The sequence below is a fragment of the Panthera tigris genome, chromosome B4, assembly GCF_018350195.1.
Source record: "Panthera tigris isolate Pti1 chromosome B4, P.tigris_Pti1_mat1.1, whole genome shotgun sequence".
In the NCBI taxonomy this organism is placed as follows: Eukaryota; Metazoa; Chordata; class Mammalia; order Carnivora; family Felidae; genus Panthera; species Panthera tigris.
The window spans coordinates 93,460,276-93,481,110 of record NC_056666.1 but is presented as its reverse complement, the minus strand read 5'-3'; the positions used below and the strand labels follow the sequence as shown (position 1 = coordinate 93,481,110).

General features: G+C 38.4%; 1 protein-coding gene across 1 annotated transcript; it reads right to left on the bottom strand.

The window, feature by feature from the left end:
• Positions 1-1,870: 1,870 nt before the first annotated feature.
• CCT2 (chaperonin containing TCP1 subunit 2) lies at positions 1,871-20,675 on the bottom strand. The gene is made up of 16 exons (XM_007082240.2): positions 20,526-20,675; positions 19,464-19,538; positions 19,297-19,362; positions 18,521-18,632; positions 18,122-18,198; positions 17,697-17,809; positions 16,253-16,455; positions 14,664-14,764; positions 14,345-14,472; positions 10,739-10,842; positions 7,854-7,973; positions 7,336-7,464; positions 7,036-7,139; positions 6,663-6,762; positions 4,816-4,957; positions 1,871-2,154 (listed from the first exon to the last, which is right to left on the bottom strand). The coding sequence occupies exons 1-16, from the start codon at positions 20,526-20,528 to the stop codon at positions 2,124-2,126; spliced, it is 1,608 nt and encodes a 535-aa protein (XP_007082302.1). The 5' UTR covers positions 20,529-20,675; the 3' UTR covers positions 1,871-2,123.
• Positions 20,676-20,835: the final 160 nt, after the last annotated feature.

Genomic DNA, 20,835 nt, shown 5'->3' with positions numbered 1-20,835 from the left:
TTAAGTGGGCCCATGGCCTCCCAGCAGGCAAAGAATGGATCCTGGCTTAAGGATAATAAAAGAATTACCAGTATACATATTATCCTTCAAAGAAAAACGGAAAGCTACCTAGATTTTTAAAAATTATTTTAGTTTTAGTCAACACACACGTACCTAGAATGGATTTAAAAACCCTACTCAATTTTTTATATAGGTACTATTAACATACATTCCAAACCTCTAATTCCATATCACAAAAATTTTGCAAAAAACTGCTTCCATATTCAGTTTGAGTTAAAAGAAACTCTATCCTAAAACTGTTAGAGCATAGATTGCTATTTTACCTCTGAAAGTGAAAAGACATTAAAATTTGTAAACTTGAGATAATCTCGGTTTATGAATACATCTGTAAGGGCTTCAAAGGATATGAATTCAAAGAGGTAAAGAGGCACGGGTTATTCTTGGATGTAACAATGAAGCTCCCATGTTTCTACCTCTTTTTAGATTAACATTTATTGTTGTATTCTTTTTAAGACCTTTAGAGAAAACATGCCCAAGTATCCTTAAAGATCAAGATCTTACTCCAGGGTATCTAGTACCTTAAGACAGATATTTAAACCCACTTCCACTGAAACCTGTAGGTTTTCTTGATCATGATATGCTCACTTGTTCCACCTGAAAACTGATGTCATGATGTGATATACTTAAAAAAAAAAAAAAGATCAGTGTAATTCTCTTTGATAATCTCAGGAAAAGTCCCTCCTTTATGTGAATGTTAGAAGACATAAACTAGTACCAAAACAAAGAAAACCAAGTTTTCCTAGTTTCAGTAGCTTCTACAAAAGTAGTATTAAAATGTGGAGACAAACTTTTTAGACAAAAACAAAACAGGTTGGGAGCACCTGGCTGCCTCAATCAGTAGAGCATGTAACTCTTGATCTCATGATCATGGGTTCAAACCCCACGTGGAGCCTACTTCAAAAAACAAAAACACAACAGAAACAGGTTATTTTATCAGTGTTTCCTTGAAAACCCTTTTGCTCTTCTATGGGAATAAAATGTCTCTCCATTAAGCTAGCACAGATACCCTGTAAAAACTTATAACCTACTGCTGCACTTTATTTCTTGGGCATTCTGCTATACACTGATGCATTAAAATAACTTCCAAAACTAAATTCACTTTTAAACCATTAACAAAGTACATACCTATCCCCATTCTCTCTCCTCTTGGCCATGTGCCAAAACCGAAAAGCATTAACAAAACAACAATCAGTAATGCTTAAATCTAACCACATCCATATTCTTTAAGAGGATATTGCCCTTTAAAGCATCAAAGGTCCTTGAGAAGCAGCTTGTAACAAGCAACTTTTAAAATAGAGGACTCTTTCGGGACACCTGGGTGGCTCAATCGGTTAAGAGGCCGACTTCGGCTCAGGTCACGATCTCATGGTTGGGGAGTATGAGCCCCATACCGGGCTCGCTGTCAGCACAGAACCCACTTCAGATCCTCTGTCCCCTTCTCTCTCTGGCCCTCTTCTGCTCACACACTCTCTCAAAAGTAACATTTAAAAAGTAAGTAATATAGGACTCTTTCAAACTTGAAATAATGTTTACACCATAATTGTTTCCTATATAAGAGACGGTACTTCGACTATACAAAATTAAATGAGTACTTTCACTAAACAAAATTAAATGGTTAATAAGTTATATAGGATTAAAAACCAAGAGATTAACCTATGTTTATCATGTGTGACTTGGACTTGATAATTATTTCATAATCATGTAAGGCCAATCATTAGTTAAGCTGAACAACTCTATACAGAGTATAATCATTTGCTCCCATTAAATAATTAAAAACAGAGTACAAATCACTAAGACAGGTAAGAACAGATAATTGTTCAAATTTTTATTTTGATGCACAATATGAGAAACGAACTTTTAAATCAACTGTGTTTTATGGAAAATGAAACAGCAAATAAATTAGACCCATGTTAAAATAGATGGTCAGTTAAATGTCCAAACTTAAGGATACAAGAGCCACAGATAAACTTCAATACCACAGTCTTCTTTAATAGGTGGAAGTCTTTCAAACACAACTTTGCTATGAACTACCTGGTCCAGAGCTCAACAGCACATGGGAATGTTTAACAGGGGTGGTGATCAGGGACACGTTTCCTGCAAGGATTATAAAACAAACACTTAAGAAAAAGGCAATGGTAAAAATGAAAAGCATGACTGTAACCAAAGATTTATAGCAAATACAAACACAGCTAAATTCTTAATTTTATTAAAACCATTATAACCAATTCTCTGTAACAAAGATGCTGTTTCTACCTCATAATTAATATCCCTCAATTACTACTACACTAGTAAGAGGACATTACAAATCTATGGAACGTGAAGACCTGTAGGTATTTAGCAATACTCTATTTCTCATCCCAACAACCTACTTAACAAATACATATTCTCCATTAAAAGGTTAATGCATGTTTTCAGCAAATGCGTTAGGGAATTCTACTACTAAACTAGTCAAAGACAAAGACAGGTACTCTTAACCACAAGTTGTATGTAGAATGACAAGACTTTGGGGCCTCCAGATTAAAAATCTCTATTTTTCTTGCTATTCTAAACGAATGAAAACAAATGCCAGTAGGTAAGCTGGGAAACTCACTAAAGTATGTCAACAGTGCCTTTCATATACATCTTAGATGTTAAACTTTTATTCTTTGGTGAGAAAATAACAAATCTCTCAGGAAGGAGGCATGGCAGAGGTACTAACAGAATTTTACTTACTGCCTGTATAAGCACTGCTTCTAAAGACAAACACAGCAATCATTCCAGAGAAGCAAAGTCTAAAAACACTGAAAGAGTATACTGGGACCATATAAGGAAATAAATCTTTCAACCTTGGAAGCTTATGGGAGTAGGACTAAAGGATGCTAAAAGATGTCAATATAGAAACTTATCAAGCTGTGACAGTTCACAGGGCAACTGGTCTGGAATGGAGTAAGAGTCCCCTGGTTAATAATGGGTATGAAGAGTCCCCAGACCAGTATGTTTGGGAAGGCTGAGTTAAACAAAATTATTCATGTTTCTTTACTGCAATTACGGAGAACATCTACTAAATTTAATAGACACTTAAACCACTAAAACAGTGGTATCAGATCAAATGAGGTATATACCAAGGAACATATTACAAACGTGGTTGAGGGTGTCAAGTCATTGCAAAGATTTATGAGGGCAGGGCATGATTATGTGGCCTATTAGGAAAACTTTACAGACCAGTTTCCTTTTGTTATCATTCTGCTTAAAGACAGGAGAAAACAGAACTGCACAACCATCTCTGCTGGCACAGCTTCCAAAACTTTCAATTTCTCCTTCCCTCACCAACTTTCCATTTCAAAATGACTGCTCATTTCCCTACCACAGAGAAACTATTTTCAGCCCAGGCCTTCTTCTACTACACCACAGATTTAAATACCATTTCCCCCTTTTCTTTCCACATCCAAATCACTCCTTTCTACTCTTTCCTCTAATAGTAATGGGATGTAATAGAAAAAAGCACTCAAGTGGATGCTGCACGACTGCACAAAGAAATTCCTTGTACCTTAACCTTAGTCCATTTAAGGTGCAATTTCCTAATGATGTTCCTACTTCCCTCCTGTTCCCAGGGATGAACTCCCCGTGCTTCCAACTAAAACCAGCACCCCCCCTCATTCTCCCACTCCTTCTCACAGCTACTCAGTGGGCTGCTCCCTCCTTCTGCATTCATCTCCCCCTACGAGATCACTCCACATAGCACTGAACATTCACAGTAAAGACCCACACATCCTCTAGCTACCATCCCACTTCTCTGCTTCTATTCACAAGAGACTCACATAAGAGAAACTTTATTTCTCCCAACAAGAACCTTGGATTGGATTATCCTTCATTCCTTTTCCTTATACCTTATATCCAGCCCATCATCAAATTCTGCAGGCTCCACCTTCAAAATCTATGATCAACACCTCCTGACCGCCCTCACCTCTTATCTCCTGGTGCAGGCCACCATCCCCTCTCAATTTCATGAACTACCACTTCAACAGGTAAAATTAATATTTTCATAACTACTAGTAAGAACAATTAAGTTAACTAAATCTTCAGAAGTTAAGATATTCTGGCTAACCATTTTTTACATGAATAAGTTTCTGAAAAAATTTGACACCTTAAAAAAACTGCTGAAATGGAACATATAAGGAACTCTGGACATCATGTACTTAAGATTACCTATATGAAAAAGTGTACCCAGGATAGAGGACTATAGCGGACTCATCCTGGTAAAAAGACATTCATTCTTACTACTACAGCCCTCACCCCCATGCAGTATGGTTCTTAACCTTTCCAAGCCTGCCTCTTTATGTCAATTCTGAGAGCTCTCCTGTGTTACCTGTACCCCTCTCTCCCTGAACTTTTTTGACTTTAAGAGTTATGACTACAGATTTTAAATAACATGCGTAATACTTTTAGTTAAGCAGAAATGGCTCTATCAACTACAATTACCAAACATACCCAGTTATCTATTTTTTGCTTCTGTGTTAATTTTTTTGTAAGAGGGGCACCTAGTGGCTCAGTTGGTTGAGCATTCAACTCTTGATTTCAACTCTGGTTATGATCTCACAGATCATGGGATCAACCCCCACACTGGGCTGCACCCTGACAGTGCAGAGCCTATTTGGGATTCTCTCCCTCTCTCTCTGCCCCTCCCTCATGTGGGCACGCTAAGTAAACATTAAAAAACAATAATAATTTTAAAAAACAATTTTTTTCTAAGAAATGTGTGTTAAAGTGCTACAATACCTTGGTGCTGCTTTGATAATGTTGTCCACACGCAGAATCACCTCTGCTGCTTCAGCTGCACTCAAAAGAACTTGTCGCTTTACTTGGAAACTTTCTGTTATACCCAGTGCTGCCATATCTCCAATGGTACCTTCCTTCATATCTGAAAAAAGACACAGTATTTACTAAATAACCTATAGCTGTTTTTTTTTTAAAAACATTTATTTATTATTGAGAGACAGAGAGACACAGAGCGTGAGCAAGGGATGGGCAGAGAGAAGGGGAGACACAGAATCTGAAGCAGGCTCCAGGCTCTGAGCTGTCAGCACAGAGCCCGACGTGGGGCTCGAACTCACCAACTGTGACATTGTGACCTGAGCCCGAAGTCAGTCGCCCAACCGACTGAGCCACCCAGGCACCCCTATAGTTTTAGCAACTAAATTATCAAAATATCTCTAATGACTTACAACAAATAAAATTAATGTTTATAAAAAATGAGATCACAAGACCCAACCACTCAATTTAATTAGAGCATTCTCATCAGCCTATCACTCAAGGCCTTTGAGAAAATTAAAAGGTCAACTACCAATCATCTGTATTAATGGAGGTCAACTAGGTCAAATAATGGAAAATGAATATAGAACACTCAATCAGTTTTTTTTAACATTTTTAAGTTTATTCATTTATTTTGAGAGACAAACAGAAAGCAAGTTGGGGAGGGGCAGACAGAAAGGGAGAGAGAGAGAATCCCAAGCAGGCTCCACAATGTCAGCAAAGAGCCCCACACAGGGCTCGAACTCACAACCTGCAAGTTTATGACCTGAGCTGAAACCAAGAGTTGACACTTAACATACTGAGCCACCCAGGCGCCCCTCAATCAACTATCTTTATCTATGTACATATATATACACGTGTGTATATGTACGTACATGTGTAAAATTACTGCAGGGAGCAGTGACTTAGTCAGTTAAGCCTCCAACTCTTGCTTTCAGCTCAGGTCATGATCTCATGGTTCGTGGGACTGAGCTCCATGCTGGGTTCTGTGCTGACAGCATGGGGCCTGCTTGGGATTCTCTCGCTCTCAAAATAATAGTAAAAAATAAAAACAAAAGTAAAATTACTACACATAAGATGTGCTTATCACTAATTACCATGGATTCTTTTTTCTTTTAAGATTTCAATTTTTAGAAGTAATCTACACCCAATGCGGGGCTCGAACTCACAACCCTGAGATCAAGAGTCACATGCTCTACCAACTGAGCCAGCCAGGTGCCCCTACCATGGATTCCTAAAACTGGAAGAGAATTTAGAAGTCATCTACTTTTCTTCTTGTGAGAATCCCTACTTCACCTTCTGACAGATCATTTTCATTACCTCTCTTCTGCAGTGCCAGGATTATCTACCCTCTTACTATTCCTGTCTTGGACAGTTCATTGGGAAATTTTTCAATTTGAATTAAAATCTGCCCTTTTGGCCACTTTTATCTATGTATCAAAGATCCACACTCAAGAATGTCTCATAGTAAGTTTCCTAGGAGATTAAAATTGAATGTTGATTATACTATAATAAACTTAACATTATGTTTATACTTATTTGAAAATATTCATACTGTTTATGTATTTCAATCTCACAGTCATAATAAACTAGTTACAAATCTTCTAATTAGTTTTATACCCTTTATGGAAAAACAGTTCTGGCAGTGTTGAGAATATGAAGTTAAACATTTTCCTAAAATATGTAACAATTACAGAGGCAAGGGCCACAGGAAACTTTTTTATGGTTATTATGAGAATTCAGCTTAAAGAAAAAAAGAATAACTTGGTAAAGTTACTACCAAAATTACTACAAGGTTTCAGGCAATTTCTTACCCAGTCCAGCAGTTGTATTGCCTTCACTATGGGCAGCTCGGAGCTGCGCCACGAGATCTGCACTGTCATAGCCTGCGTTATCGGCGATGATAGTTGGCAACTACAAGGTAAGACAAATAGCAAATATTCTATAAGAAAGTGGATTTACTTCTAACTAGGACACCTTTTTAAAATTATACATTTAGAAACCATGTAAAATTGTTCCTCTTAATTACTGCTCATAAAAAAGATAAACTCCAGAATCAAATTTAAGTGGCGTGAACCAGTTTTCTTAATGCCAAAAAGGCAAACATGTCTACAATAGGAAAATGTATTCATTTAAAAAACCATCAATACTCACAAAGTGGGAGTTCATATCTCTTTATCAACTTACCATTCTCAGTGCTTTAGCATAAGACTCCATTGCAACAGCTTCTTTGCCTGGTGTTCTACTGGCAAGCTGTGTCACAGCATGAGCCATCAGCATCTCGGAACAGCCTGCAGATTAAAATTAAATTCCAATTAAATATTTTATTTAATCTCCAAGACCCTGAATTACTGATTTCCCTTAAGATACATCAAACATTTTAAAATTAAACTCAAAAGTACTATATATAAGCTTTCTAAAAATCATTAAAGCCAAAACCATTACTATACTTGAATAAACCACGTTCAGTATTTTTAAAACGCTTACCTCCTCCATAAACTGTTCTAGAATCCTTCACAGTTTGGGCAAGAACACAGAGAGCATCATGCAAAGATCTTTCTGCTTCATCTAAAATTTGTTGAGTGGCACCACGCAGAACAATGGTACAAGCTTCACCTAAAGTTAAAAGATAAGATTCTTAGGTCACAGTGAACACTTAGTTATAAAAAACAAGTTTGCCTTCTAATCTTTACGTAGATATTGGTTATAATTATTCTTTGGTTTTAAAAGCGGACATGTCCTCTGCTGTTGTACATTCTTTTTGCTAATAATCCATGTTCACAGTAGTTCTAAGATACCTAGAAAACAATCATGTTGAATATACTGTTCACAAAGGCAAGATTAACATGAGGCTTATCTCAAAAGAAACTGAGATTAATATACATCATGCCTCTCAAGAATTAAGACACATCATATTCTAGTAAATACAGTAACTACTTCTTTTAACTTCAACAGAGTCTATCAAACCTTTAGGAACCTAAATCAGGATCTATATGATCACTCACCAAGTGCTACCCCAGAAAAGTGGATCAGTTTATCTTCTCCAATCATGACTTCCTCAATAAGCTTACAACTTCCAAGCTTCACTAGTTCTGGGTGGTCAAAGGTAGAAGCAATTTCACCACCTATGAACATAAATACACATTAATTAAATGCACAACGCATTTAAAAATCTGTTTTCCAGTAAGAACTAATGAACTGACATTTTTAAAGTTGACTGCTTACTACATGCTAAGCACTTTGAAGCACTTCACATAATCTATTTAATCTTTACAACCCTCAGAGATACTGTTAGGAAATACTAAAATCAAGGCAAAGAGATATTTAGTTTCTTGTTCAAGATTACGTAGCACTAACAAATACAGTAAAGTGGAATTCAAATCCAAGCAGTCTCTTTAGACCTATATGTGCAGCACACTGTAGAATACAGATTCCCTTTTGAATCCTGTCTAGAAAACCAGTACCCTTATGATCCAATTTCTCAAAACATAAGAATATTTGACTAATTCTACTACGTCAACAGATGTAAACCTTAGAAACTGCTTAAAGGAGCACCTGATACCTGCTAATCATTACAGTAACTACAATCTCAGAAAGCCTAGAAAAAGGGAAAACGTATACTGAAAATTTCCCAGAGCAAACCTAATGAGATGTCAACAAGTTTTTACTTTACTCCTAGGTCTTATTTCTATTCCTATTTTCCCTCCATCTTCCATGGTGTAAACTGAAAAGTTCAGCCATTTCCTTTCCTCGTTAATTAGGCAAAAGTTAAACTTCCATTTTAAAATCCCTTTCTCTACCTCACTACTCTCATCTAATAAAGTAGATTTCCTCTACCATCAACCAACCCCTCTTTTCCTACTTTTTTACTGTAACTCAGAATAATGGATGCTTTATATCTATTTTACAAAAAAAATTATAGAAAAAGACTCTGGGTCATTTTTATACTGATTTATACTCATCCGTACAGCTGAAGTTCTTTTGACTTTTGATTGGCAAATTCCTGAGACTGCTTTGTGTTCTAGATGTGAGACACAATACATTTGGGACATCACATCCCCAAAATGAGACTAATTTGGCTTATGAGAATTTTCACTTGTCTTAAATTCACTAACTTCTCTATACCGGCTTAGAAAAAACATGTATGTGTATCCTTGACGTTTACGAGAACCAATTTCACACATCTTAAAAACAAGTAAGCTAAAGATAGGAGGCACCAACGGGGTAAGATCAACTTTGCAGTTGGGTGTGCTTGGTGCAGTCAATTTTCCTCTGAGTGTATGTGGCAATTTCATGTATCAAGTCCTTATGAGATCAACTTATCCTATGAATGTGCTATCATTCACATTTAATTCTTAGGTCATGTCTTTAATTTTGTTATCTTAAAGGAGGAATTACACCCTAAATTTTATTACCTTAAGCATCAAGTATGTAATTGCTCTTAAAGAACTTTAAAGTAAACCTATTTCAAAGTAATTAAAGAAAAAATAAACCCATTTCAAAGTAACTAATGAAAGAAAAAAGTCTTTTTTTAGGTCAGAAGACCACACTTCTCAAAATTATTAAAAATGGTTGAAGAAGTTACTCTGACATGAAACCAATACTACCCTTTACAATAGTTAGTATACTTTTATTTCTAATACTCATGGCACTTGAAAATTCAACATTCCTAGTGCCTTTACATCTCAAACCCCTCTCCTTAAATTCTCATTGCCAGATCCCAAACCACCTTTCCAACATATTCATTTATTTTCAAGGGCCTAAAAATTAGAGAATAAAGTTGCTACACTTACGTCTTTAAGGTTACTTTAAAAACTATTACCCCAACATAAACAAATTACACTCTGTCATTCTGATGTAGATGTGATCTTACTGATAAATATATTTTTATTCCACACAACTGGGATTATGAAACTCATACCTCTACCGAAGCATATTAGAGTATACGAAACTTTTCGTTATTCATTGCTGAATTGTTTTCACACTTAGTTCAACACTGATTACCCACAAATTTAAATGAATTAACAAAAACAGTGTGCAAGCACTTGACCCACTCTCTGACATATAGTTAAGTGTTCAATAAAGGTTATTATGGTAACTTACTACCACAGAGGGCACAAAGCATTGGACTACTCACCACTAAAAATAAACTAGATAAAACCGAACACTCCTTTTTTAAGTTTTTGTTTCTTTAGGTATAGAACAATGGTCCTGTGGGTTTGTGAGAAAAGATCTAGTATCTTTAAAACAATGTAACAAAAAAGGAGAGGGAAAACCTAGCATATAATTTGGTATATAGTAAAATAACATAACTAAAGATGTCAAAAAACCATAAATCAGATTTCAGAATAATGGTTTATTTTCTAAGCCCCCTAAAGGTACTTCTTTGTACTCTCAGCAATAAGTTCCATACACTAACATTTAATAAATCCAAGAGCGATTAGTGTTTGTTGGAAATTAATGCCTTTTAGGGCGCCTGGGTGGCTCAGTTGGTTAAGCTCTTCCTTTTTGCTCAGGTCATGATCTCAAGGGTTGTGAGATCAAGACCTGCATCGTGCGGGGCGCCTGGGTGGCTCGGTCGGTTGAGCGTCCGACTTCAGCTCAGGTCACGATCTCACGGTCCATGAGTTCGAGCCCCGCGTCGGGCTCTGGGCTGATGGCTCAGAGCCTGGAGCATGCTTCCGATTCTGTGTCTCCCTCTCTCTCTGCCCCTCCCCCGTTCATGCTCTGTCTCTCTCTGTCTCAAAAATAAGACCTGCATCGTGCTCTACACTGACCTCACGGAGCCTGTTTGGGATTTTCTCTCTGCCTCTCTCCCTTTATCAAAATAAACTTAAAAAAATAAATAAAATAAAGAAAGAAAAAAGAAATTAATGCCTTTTTCCCATACCTGTGACAAGAGCTAAGCGTTCCACACCTGCAAAATCTGCATGTTCAATAGCCATAACACCAGCAGCACCAAAGAGCTGTTCAGGATAATTATAAATTAACTGCCTATAAATAAAATAAAAATATTGTTCAAAATTGTTATTTCACAAGTCTAAAATTCAACAGACTAAAAAACATGGAACCATTTTTACCTCACCAATACAAATTTTACCGTATCTTCTGTATGCAATAATTTATAAATTACAAAACTTAGTGCATTCATGCTAGTACTGAAAACAGGTATTTTATATTGTTAACTAATAGGATAAACTAGACCCATAATTCTGAAAAGTAATGTAGCAAAAAATGCATCAAAAACCACGTCAGGGGTCAGTTAAGTATCCGACTTCGGCTCAGGTCATGATCTCACAGTTCCTGAGTTTGAGCCCCACATTGGGTTCTGTGCTGACAGCTGGGAGCCTAGAGACTGCTTCACATTCTGTGTCTCCCTCTCTCTCTGCCTGCCCTTTTTCCCTCCCTCTCTCTCAAAAATAAATAAGCGTTAAAAAAAAACTTAAAAACAAAAAAACCCCACATCAATGTTCACATGCTTTAATTCCACTCCTGAGACTCTACAATAGGAAAATAAATTTAGATATTAAAAGATTTTGGGGTGCCAGGTGGTTCAGTCAGTTAAGCACCTGACTTCAGCTCAGGTCATGATCTCACAGTTCGTGGGTTCGAGCCCCGCATCAGGCTCTGCACTGACAGCTCAGAGCCTGGAGCCTGCTTCGGATTCTGTGTCTCCCTCTCTGCCTCTCCCCCTCTCATGCTCTGTCTCTCAAAAAAAAATAAACGTTAAAAGATTTTAATGATGATATTTGTAAAAAATTTTTAGAGAACAGCAAAACCTGCCAACGACCTTAATGTCCACTGGGGAGTGTTTGTGCAGATCACAATTTACCAGTTATGAGAACTTTGTAATTTTAAAAATATATTAGACTGAAAAAAAAAACAAAAAACCCAAGTTACAAAAGTTTACAGCATGCCATCGTAAGTAAGTGAAAAACTGAAGCCAGAACACTACACACACAGATCAGCTTAATAAAAGAATTTCAGGAAGGTCAGACCCTAGACTCTGTTCCTTCTTTATACGTTTCTATTTTCCAAAATGAGATTTTTTTTAAAGTTTGTTTTGAGAGAGAGAGGGTGCACAAGCGGGGTAGAGGCAGAGGGGAGAGAGAGGGGAGAGAGAGGGGAGAGAGAATCTCAAGCAGGCTCCACACTGTCAGCGCAGAGCCCAATATGGGGCTCGAATTCATAATATGTGAGATCACCACTCAAGCTGAAACCAAGAGCCAGGCCCTTAACCAACTGAGCCACTCAGGTGCCCCAATGGGGTATTATTTTTCTATCAGGAGTATAAAAAGGACATGTTTAAAAGTTTGAAACTTAATTAAAAAAAAAAAGGCTAAAAAAAGTTTTAAAAATAATTATTATAAAGCACTGTTAGGCAAAATGCATGTTCTCAGATTCACAGATCACACAGTTTACAAACTTCTTTTTAAAAAGCCCACAAGCATGCCTGGGTGGCTCAGTGGGTTAAGCATCTGACTCTTCATTTGGGCTCAGGTCATGATCTCACATTTGTGAGATCAAGCCCAGCATGGGGCTCTGTGCTAGTGGCATGGAGCCTGCTTGGGATTCTGTCTTCCTTGCACATGCTCTAACAATATAAATAAACATTAAAACAAACAAAAGAAGCCCACAAACATCTGGCCTAGAACAATTATTTTTCATCAAATATTAACTGTCAAAGTTAACCAAAGTTCACTGACAGAAACATGTTGTTCCTCTTGGCATTTTCACCATTTAAAACAATCCAAGGGAGCCAACCAGAGGGAAAATTAGGTACATTAGAGGCCCTGAGGTGGGAATGAGTAAACTGAATTCAAAGCAGTGGTTTTAGGCCCCCTGAACCTGGAAGAGAATAGAGGACTCCTTGCCAAAACTCCAGTCTAGAGTTCTTGCCTCTAGGCCTTGCCAGGAAATGGCCCTCACTACTATTGGATCCTACATGTTCGGCCCTATAACATCAGGGCCCCAAAGATGGAAGCTGGTCTGAGAGCCATGGAAGCAAGCTACGGGGCCCGGAGTGCCTGACACCTGATTCCATTTTACGCTGCCTCAGACCACTGGAGTGGATAGTGTTGTGACTTTTTATTGACTCTTTTCTAGTTTTACTGAAAAAAAATTTCCATTGCCTTTGTGGGGGAAAAAAAAACCCAAAAATGCCTTAGACACTAACAATTAAGAAACATGGGGAAAGGCGCCTGGGTGACTCTGTCAGTTAAGCATTCAACTCTTGATTTCAGCTCAGGTCATGACCTCACAGTTCGTGGGTTTAAGCCCCACCTTGGACTCTGCTGATAGCACTAAGCCTACTTGGGATTCTCTCCCCCACCTTGCCCCTTCCCTGCGTGCATGCTCTCTCAAAATAAATAAACTTTGAAAAAAAAAGAATACACAGAAGAAGCATACACATACTTTTTCACAGAAATTAAAGAAAACAGGTGCCTGAGTGACTCAGTTAAGTATCTGACTCTTGACTTCAGCTCAGGTTATGATCTCACAGTTCATGAGTTCAAGCCCCGCATCAGACTCTCAGCATGGAGACTGCTTGGAATTCTGTCTCCTCTCTCTCTGTCCCTCCCTACCTTACTTGTGCACAAGCATACACGCTCTCAAAAACAAACTTTAGGGTGCCTGGGTGGCTCACTCGGTTAAGCATCCAACTTCAGCTCACGTCACTCTCTCATGGTTCGTGAGTTCGAGCCCTGATCGGGTTCTGTGAAGACAGCTTGGAGCTTGGAGCCTGGAGCCTGCTTTGGATTCTGTGTCTCCCTCTCTCTGCCCCTCCCCTGCTTGTGCTCTCTTTCAAAGATAAACATTAAAAAAAATCAAAATAAATGATTTTAAAAAACACAAGACAAAATTCTTATCTAAAACTTGATCTCTTCATTCTTGTTTTCTTTGGTATTAATTTTTTGCCACTTCAAACTCTCATCATTTGATATGGGAATTGAACCTCTCCACCAGATATATATCACACACACACACACAATTAGTCCAAAACTCTAAAACTGTAACTGTCAAATCAAAAAACTACTTTGTGGGGTGCCTGGGTGGCTCCGTCGGTTGAGCGTCCGACTTCGGTTCCGGTCATGATCTCACAGCTCGTGAGTTCAAACCTCGCGTCAGGCTCTGTGCTGACAGCTAGGAGCCTGGAGGTTGCTTCTGATTCTGCGCCTCCCTCTGTCTCTGTCCCAACCCACTCTCATTCTGTCTCTGTCTCTCTCAAAAATAAACAAACATCAAAAAACTTTTTTTTTTTTTTTTAACTATTTTGTTATTAACAAAAAAAGGTTTGGTAAAGTGTATTAACATAAAACATCACCAAAATCATAATAATACAAGTGCCTTGCCATAAAATTCTAATTATATTCAGAAAAAACACGTTTCTAAATAACAAGTCACTAATTCCATATTAAGTATTTCCATAAGCCTTCAAAGACATAAATCATGTATTACATTATTATAACTATTGTTAGCAAAACCACATACGGACCTGTTAATAAAGCAATTTATTCCATGCTTAAGAATACGTTCAACTTTCTCCTTCATTTTTTCCTTTTCTGCGTGTTCTATTTCAGCCACTTTTGCTGTAGAATCAACTCTTACCCTGGAACCAAATATCTAAAACAAAGGAAAGCATAAAAACAACACTTAAGAGTCTCAACATAAACATTTTCACATAAATACACTGAAATTATGTATTTGGATACATTCATATATATTCTAGGTTTTTTTTTTAAGTGCAAGTGATTCTCAGCCTGAGTTTATAAAGCAGCTAACAATTAGAATTCCAAGAAATGTAGTTAACATACCTTTATTTTATCTGTATCCATACCCGTGTTTGCAATAAGAATTTTAGCATTTTCAATTCGCTTTGGTTGATTTACTCCAATTTTTTTATCCAACAGAAAGCCTACAATACAGAATACTATATTAAATACTTGAAAGCTATACTGATAAATCTTCTATAGATGTCTGCTTTATCAAATTACTTTCAAAGAACACATTTGAGTCCAATTCTTCAAGCTCCTAGAACCTATAAAGCATTCCATTAAAGCAGTGATCATAAAAATCAACTTAGCAGGTGGAAATGTAAGAGTACAGCACAAACTTTAAGAATAAACACAGTATTTTGAAACTTTTGTTCCACAAAATATACAAAATATGCAGATGTGGATTACAACATAATGCTAATAAATCCACTTTCATTCCTTTAAAGCCAACACAACAGAAAAACTGAGGATTCAGAAAAACAAGGTATTCCTAGAGATTACTGAACTTTTTGAAGCACTGAAGCCGGTTAAGAAAATGAAAAAGTCATGTATAATGGAGTCAGACAAACCTGCCCCAATCATACTCATGCTGCTTACAGGCTATGTACAGACTCTTGGACAAATTAATCAACCTTAGCTAGTCATCTGTAAAACAGGAATATCACCAGTGGCACAGATGCTCGTTTCCAGCCTAGAGGCCTGATGATTTGGAACTCTTTCTCCAAGCTTCTTTTAGAGGCATACATAACTTTTACCTTTTCCATTTTCATGTTGGGTTTTCCACCCTATTAAGATGAACCTAATTCTCAATCACTGGATCAACAACATGAGGGATAAATAAAATTTTAAGTTAAATTCCTATTAGAATGCTTGGCACAGAACATTCAAGAATGTAGCATTCAGAAATGGTAGCTATCTTTGTTTTCATTATCCCTACCTACCCACTAGCCTCTTTTAGAAATGCTACACAGCCCTCATAGATAAATTCAACAGAGTATTTTCAGAATTGTTACTGCCTTGAAATACAAATGACCTATAAATGAAGTACGAATCACTGGTAAAACACAACTTATTCCTGTTTCTCCTCTATAGAAGAGAACGCCTACACATTCCACTCCAGAAGTCATTTTGTGAAGTAAATACAATGTAAAGATGTTTTGAAAAATTCATACTCTAAGAACAAAATACACTATTAGTAAGAAAATAGCAATTGCTAAGACTTCTGTATCACTTTAAAAAACACCAGCACCTATACCCTCAATACCTACACCAACTAAATGATATGACTTAACACAAACCCTTCCTGGAAAAAGTGCTATTTCAGAGTAGCTGATTTCTACTAAGACTACAATTTCTCTTTATTAGACACTGCAAGTAATAACTTCTTGGCATAAGTAAAACCTAGAGATTATCAAAGAAATGCTGGGATGGAGTGAGATGAAGCACATAGTTACACATAATAAATGGATCAGAATGACAAAAATGGTTATTATATTATTTGTATTCTTAAAGACAAGTTTTCTGGCTTTGTGAAGTGTCACTAGTCCTGACTAGCTAAAAACAGGATTCGCTATTTAGCCCTCAACATCTGATCAAACCTTGTTTTCCCATATTTAACATATACATACCTTCATCTAAATAGGAATCTGCCAGACTTCCTCCTAGCTTCTTGATGACATGAATTGCCTCCAAATTACCAGAGCCTTTCAGTCTGAGAACAGCTTCTACAGCTAACTGAGTAAAGTGGTCTTTGTGATGAGTAAGAAGTTTTGAGGATAATGTTGTTCCTGCAATGTTCATTAAATCCTGACGGAACTTAACTTCGTCAGAACTAAAAAAACAAAAAACAAAAAAACAGAAGACTCATGCCTGTTCTTAAAATGCTTCTCCAAAGATATCAATCCTATTTTTCTTTTTGAAATTTATCCAAATAGGTGTCAGTAGATCATTTCACCCCAGTCAGGGCTCTAAGCCACAGAAAAAGAATTAGAGCTCACCACCAATAATCAAGAAATGCGAAATTAAAAGTTACTAATTTCCCACCTATCTGTCAAAATACCAAAAAACAAATAAGCCAACAAAAAAATAGCAAATGCTCCAAGAGCATGGAAAAATAGGTATTGCTATACAGATATTGGGAGTGAGAATTAATGTTTTCTAGAGAGTTACTGGTAAATAAAAATGCCTTAAAATACACATATACCTTCGGACTCACCAATTATACTTCTTGAAACATTTTTTTAGGAAAGAGATTTGTCACATTACTATAAAGCTAAAAATTATCAATCAAAACACAGATTTCCAAACACAAATAGATAAATTATACTATAATCAAATGCATACCTCTATTAAAACTAATAATGCAGAAAATACTAACACTCAGAAATATCCTTATTATTCAACTAAGTTAGAAGCTGTAAAATTCTCTGCACAATACTATTTGTTTCTGTGTGTTGTGTGATTATATACACAGGAAACTGGAAACCCAGCCTGTATGTGAAGTGAAACATGGAGGGTTTGTTTTGTTATCAGGGCAGGATGAGGCAACAGGGTTATGTTTGTAAATGCTTTTATTCTCCAGACTTTCTGTATGGAGCATATTTTGAAAAGAATGTTAAGGGGCACCTGGGTGGCTCAGTCAGTTAAACATCTGACTCCTGACTTTGGCTCTGGTCATGACTTCACGGTCATGAGACTGAGCCCTGAGTCAGGCTCAGTGCCAAGCATGGAGCCTGCTTGTAAGATTCTCTAAATCTCTCAAAACTAAACAAACTAACGGGGCGCCTGGGTGGCTTGGTCGGTTAAGCGTCCGACTTCGGCTCAGGTCATGATCTCACAGTCCGTGAGTTCGAGCCCCACATCGGGCTCTGTGCTGACAGTTCAGAGCCTGGAGCCTGTTTCAGATTCTGTGTCTCCCTCTCTCTCTGCCCCTCCCCTGTTCATGCTCTGTCTCTCTCTGTCTCAAAAATAAATAAACGTTAAAAAAAATTTTTTTTTAAATAAAAAATAAAAAAAATAGACAAACTAAGAAATGTTAAATACTTAAAAATAGCATTATTTTGGTATACCAACCCATGATCAACTGCAGAATTCAACAGAGCCTGTCTTGCTGCCTTTGTGGCTTCTCTCCAACCAGCAATGATGGTCTGTGGGTGAATCTTTTTTGCAATTAAAGATTCTGCTTCCTATTAATAAAGAGCAGAAAACATTCACAACAGTAAAGACATAAAGGGTTCCTGGGTAGCTCAGTCAGTTAAGCATCTAACTCTTGATTTCAGCTCAGGTCATAATCTCCTGGTTCATGGGACTGAGCCCCACTTTGGGCTCTGCTCTGTCACCAGAGCCTGCTTGCGATTCTCTCTCTCCCTCCCCCCTTGCTCATGTGCATGCACGCTCTCTCAAAACAAATAAACTGAAGCCTGAAGCAGGACCCAATGACTTCCGGCCCAAGAGCAAAAAACAATAAAAGGAGATTGAAGTTGCTCAGATATTCTTACCCTTAGCAATTCTGCTGCTAACACAGTAACAGAGGTAGTGCCATCACCAACTTCATCATCTTGAACCCTTGACATATCTACAAAAAGGAAGCTATAGTTACTAGCTCATTCTTATGAGATTCTGCATTCTAAATTACTTCTCCATAGCTTACCTAATTCTCTAAACATACCCACCACCAATCTGAATCTCACTTATCTAGGTTTCCTCACCTGACAAACCCTGGAAATTCTCAGTCTGAAATGTTTTATCATTAATAAATGCATGGTACTCTAGAAGCTTGTAATAATGATAACAATTAAAAAGTAGACATCAATTAATCACAAGTATAGTTCATCAACACAACCTATTTAAAAATGTGTTTCAAAATATTAACGAAACCTTATCATCCTCATACTCACCAACTAAAACTTTAGCTGCTGGGTTGTCCACACCAATGTTTTTTAGAATAGTTGCACCATCATTGGTTACCATGAGAGAGGCATCTCGTCCACTGCTTAACAGAATTTTATCCTAAAAGGAATAAATAATAAATATGTGGTTCAAAATATAAATATATCTGGAAAAATGCATGGATCAACCCGTATTCTCATATACTGTTGATGTGTAAATACTCTGGATGGCTATTTGGCAGTATCCATTCAAATTTTTCAATGCATACACTCCATAAGCAAATCTTGGTGTCTACCCCTAAAAACACTAGAACAGGGAAATATTAACAAGGTTGTCTCAGCATTGTAATAGCAAAAACAATGGAAACAAACTAAATGTCCCTCAATGTGGTCATAAATAAAATTTAAACATTAATGCTGAAAGGAATTTTAAAAAGCTACCTACAGATAAAGTACACATGTGTAGTGCCTATGATAGAACAAAATATATGCAACAAAACACATAATGCACAGATAAATCTACATAAATATATTGGGAAGACTTACATCCAGATATAACAGTGGTTGTCACTGGGGAGAGGATCCAGGATGGTGATCCAAGGGAACTTTAGCTTTATAAGCACTGTTTTCATTTTTAGCAAGAAGAATATATCCACATCTTACGTGTGTAAGTAAGAGTGAACTTTCCAACATTAAAAAGCACCCCCCAAGTTGAGTTATTAACTGTATTTGCACCAATGGCTCTAAAACAATATCAAAACATAAAAACTCCTAGTTTTCCTTACCATGCCCTTAGGTCCCAAGGTGCTCTTTACCAAGTCTCCAATAGCGATGGCACCAATAAAAGAGGACTGGAGTAAAAATCGGAGATTGAAGGTAAGAATCAATTTTACAATCTTAAAATTCAAAAAGTACAATCGAATCTTTAAAAGAATGGGAGAACAAGGCTTACCAGCCGAGCAGTCTCTGCTCTCTCTTCATCAGCTCCAGCCTTGAAGATGTTAACGGGTGCGAGGGAAAGGGACGCCTAAAAAGGAAAATTAACAATCAGTTTGAATACCAATATTTAACAAGTATATTCAGACGCATGGAGATAAAATATGCAGATATTAAAGACAAGTTTAATTTACAGCACAACATACTTTTTCAAAACAGTGACGTTCTCCATCACTGGGGCATTTACTTAAGGGGGGAGTGAGGGACTTATGCAAGCTGTACGGCAAGACGACCTTGCTTTTGGGATCTACTAGGGCTCTGCGAGTAAAAATTCTGTACCAAAGAGACTGTTAAACATGGCAAGACTTAAAATGGTTTTTTAAATTTTTTTTTAACGTTTTATTTATTTTTGAGACAGGGAGAGACAGAGCATGAACAGGGGAGGGTCAGAGGGAGGGAAACACAGAATCCGAAGCAGGCTCCAGGCTCTGAGCTGTCAGCACAGAGCCCGACGCGGGGCTCGAACTCACGGGCCGCGAGATCGTGACCTGAGCTGAAGTCGGCCGCTTAACCGACTGAGCCACCCAGGCGCCCCAAGACTTAAAATGGTTTTAAGCTAAGCATAAGGCAGGCAAGAGTTGTAAGCCACTAGCTCAACAACCGCCCAGTGGACGAGGCAACGCGGTCGACCCGCCTCCATCTTCACCGTCCGGTCCCTCCAGCCCGGTCGCCATAGGCTCCTCCCCAAGAGAGGGCGCGGCCTGCCGCGCCGACCCGCCCGGGGCACTAGAAATTTCTTCGCTTGGGTTGAGCCCCGGGCCCCGGGTTCTGGTAGTGGGAGAGGCCTAGTAGGCCCAAGACGCTGGCATGGAGGCCCGCCCCTCCCCCTGCTAGGCATGGAGGGCTTCACCGGCGGGCCCGGCGCAGGCCACACGCCGCGGCCCGCGCCATGTGCGGCGGCCTAAGGAGAGACAGACACAAGGAGTCCAAGGCAAAGGGAAAACAGAGGGGACAGCGAGGCGGCAGGGCCCGGCGGGACGTGGTGGGGCTTAGACAGGGCTAGCGGGGCCAGACTCACCATGGTTCCGTGGAGTTCGGCACACACGCTAATCCCTCACAGCTCACGCCCGGGACCGGAGGTAAGAGAAGCCGGAAATGACGGCACACGCTCTACTGCAGGGGGCGGAGCTCCGACCAGCGCGAAGCTCGGGCCAGGCGCCGCCAGCTGGAGCAGCGAGTGGTGCCACTTTGAGTGGAGCAACGCGGTCGGAAGCGCGGCTCCTTACGCTGGGGGGCGGGGCTTCGGCTCGCGCTCCGCCCCCTGTGGATCCGCCTGCCAGAGACCTGGAAGGGGTGGGTCCGACATCTAGCTTGCAGCGGGGCAGGTT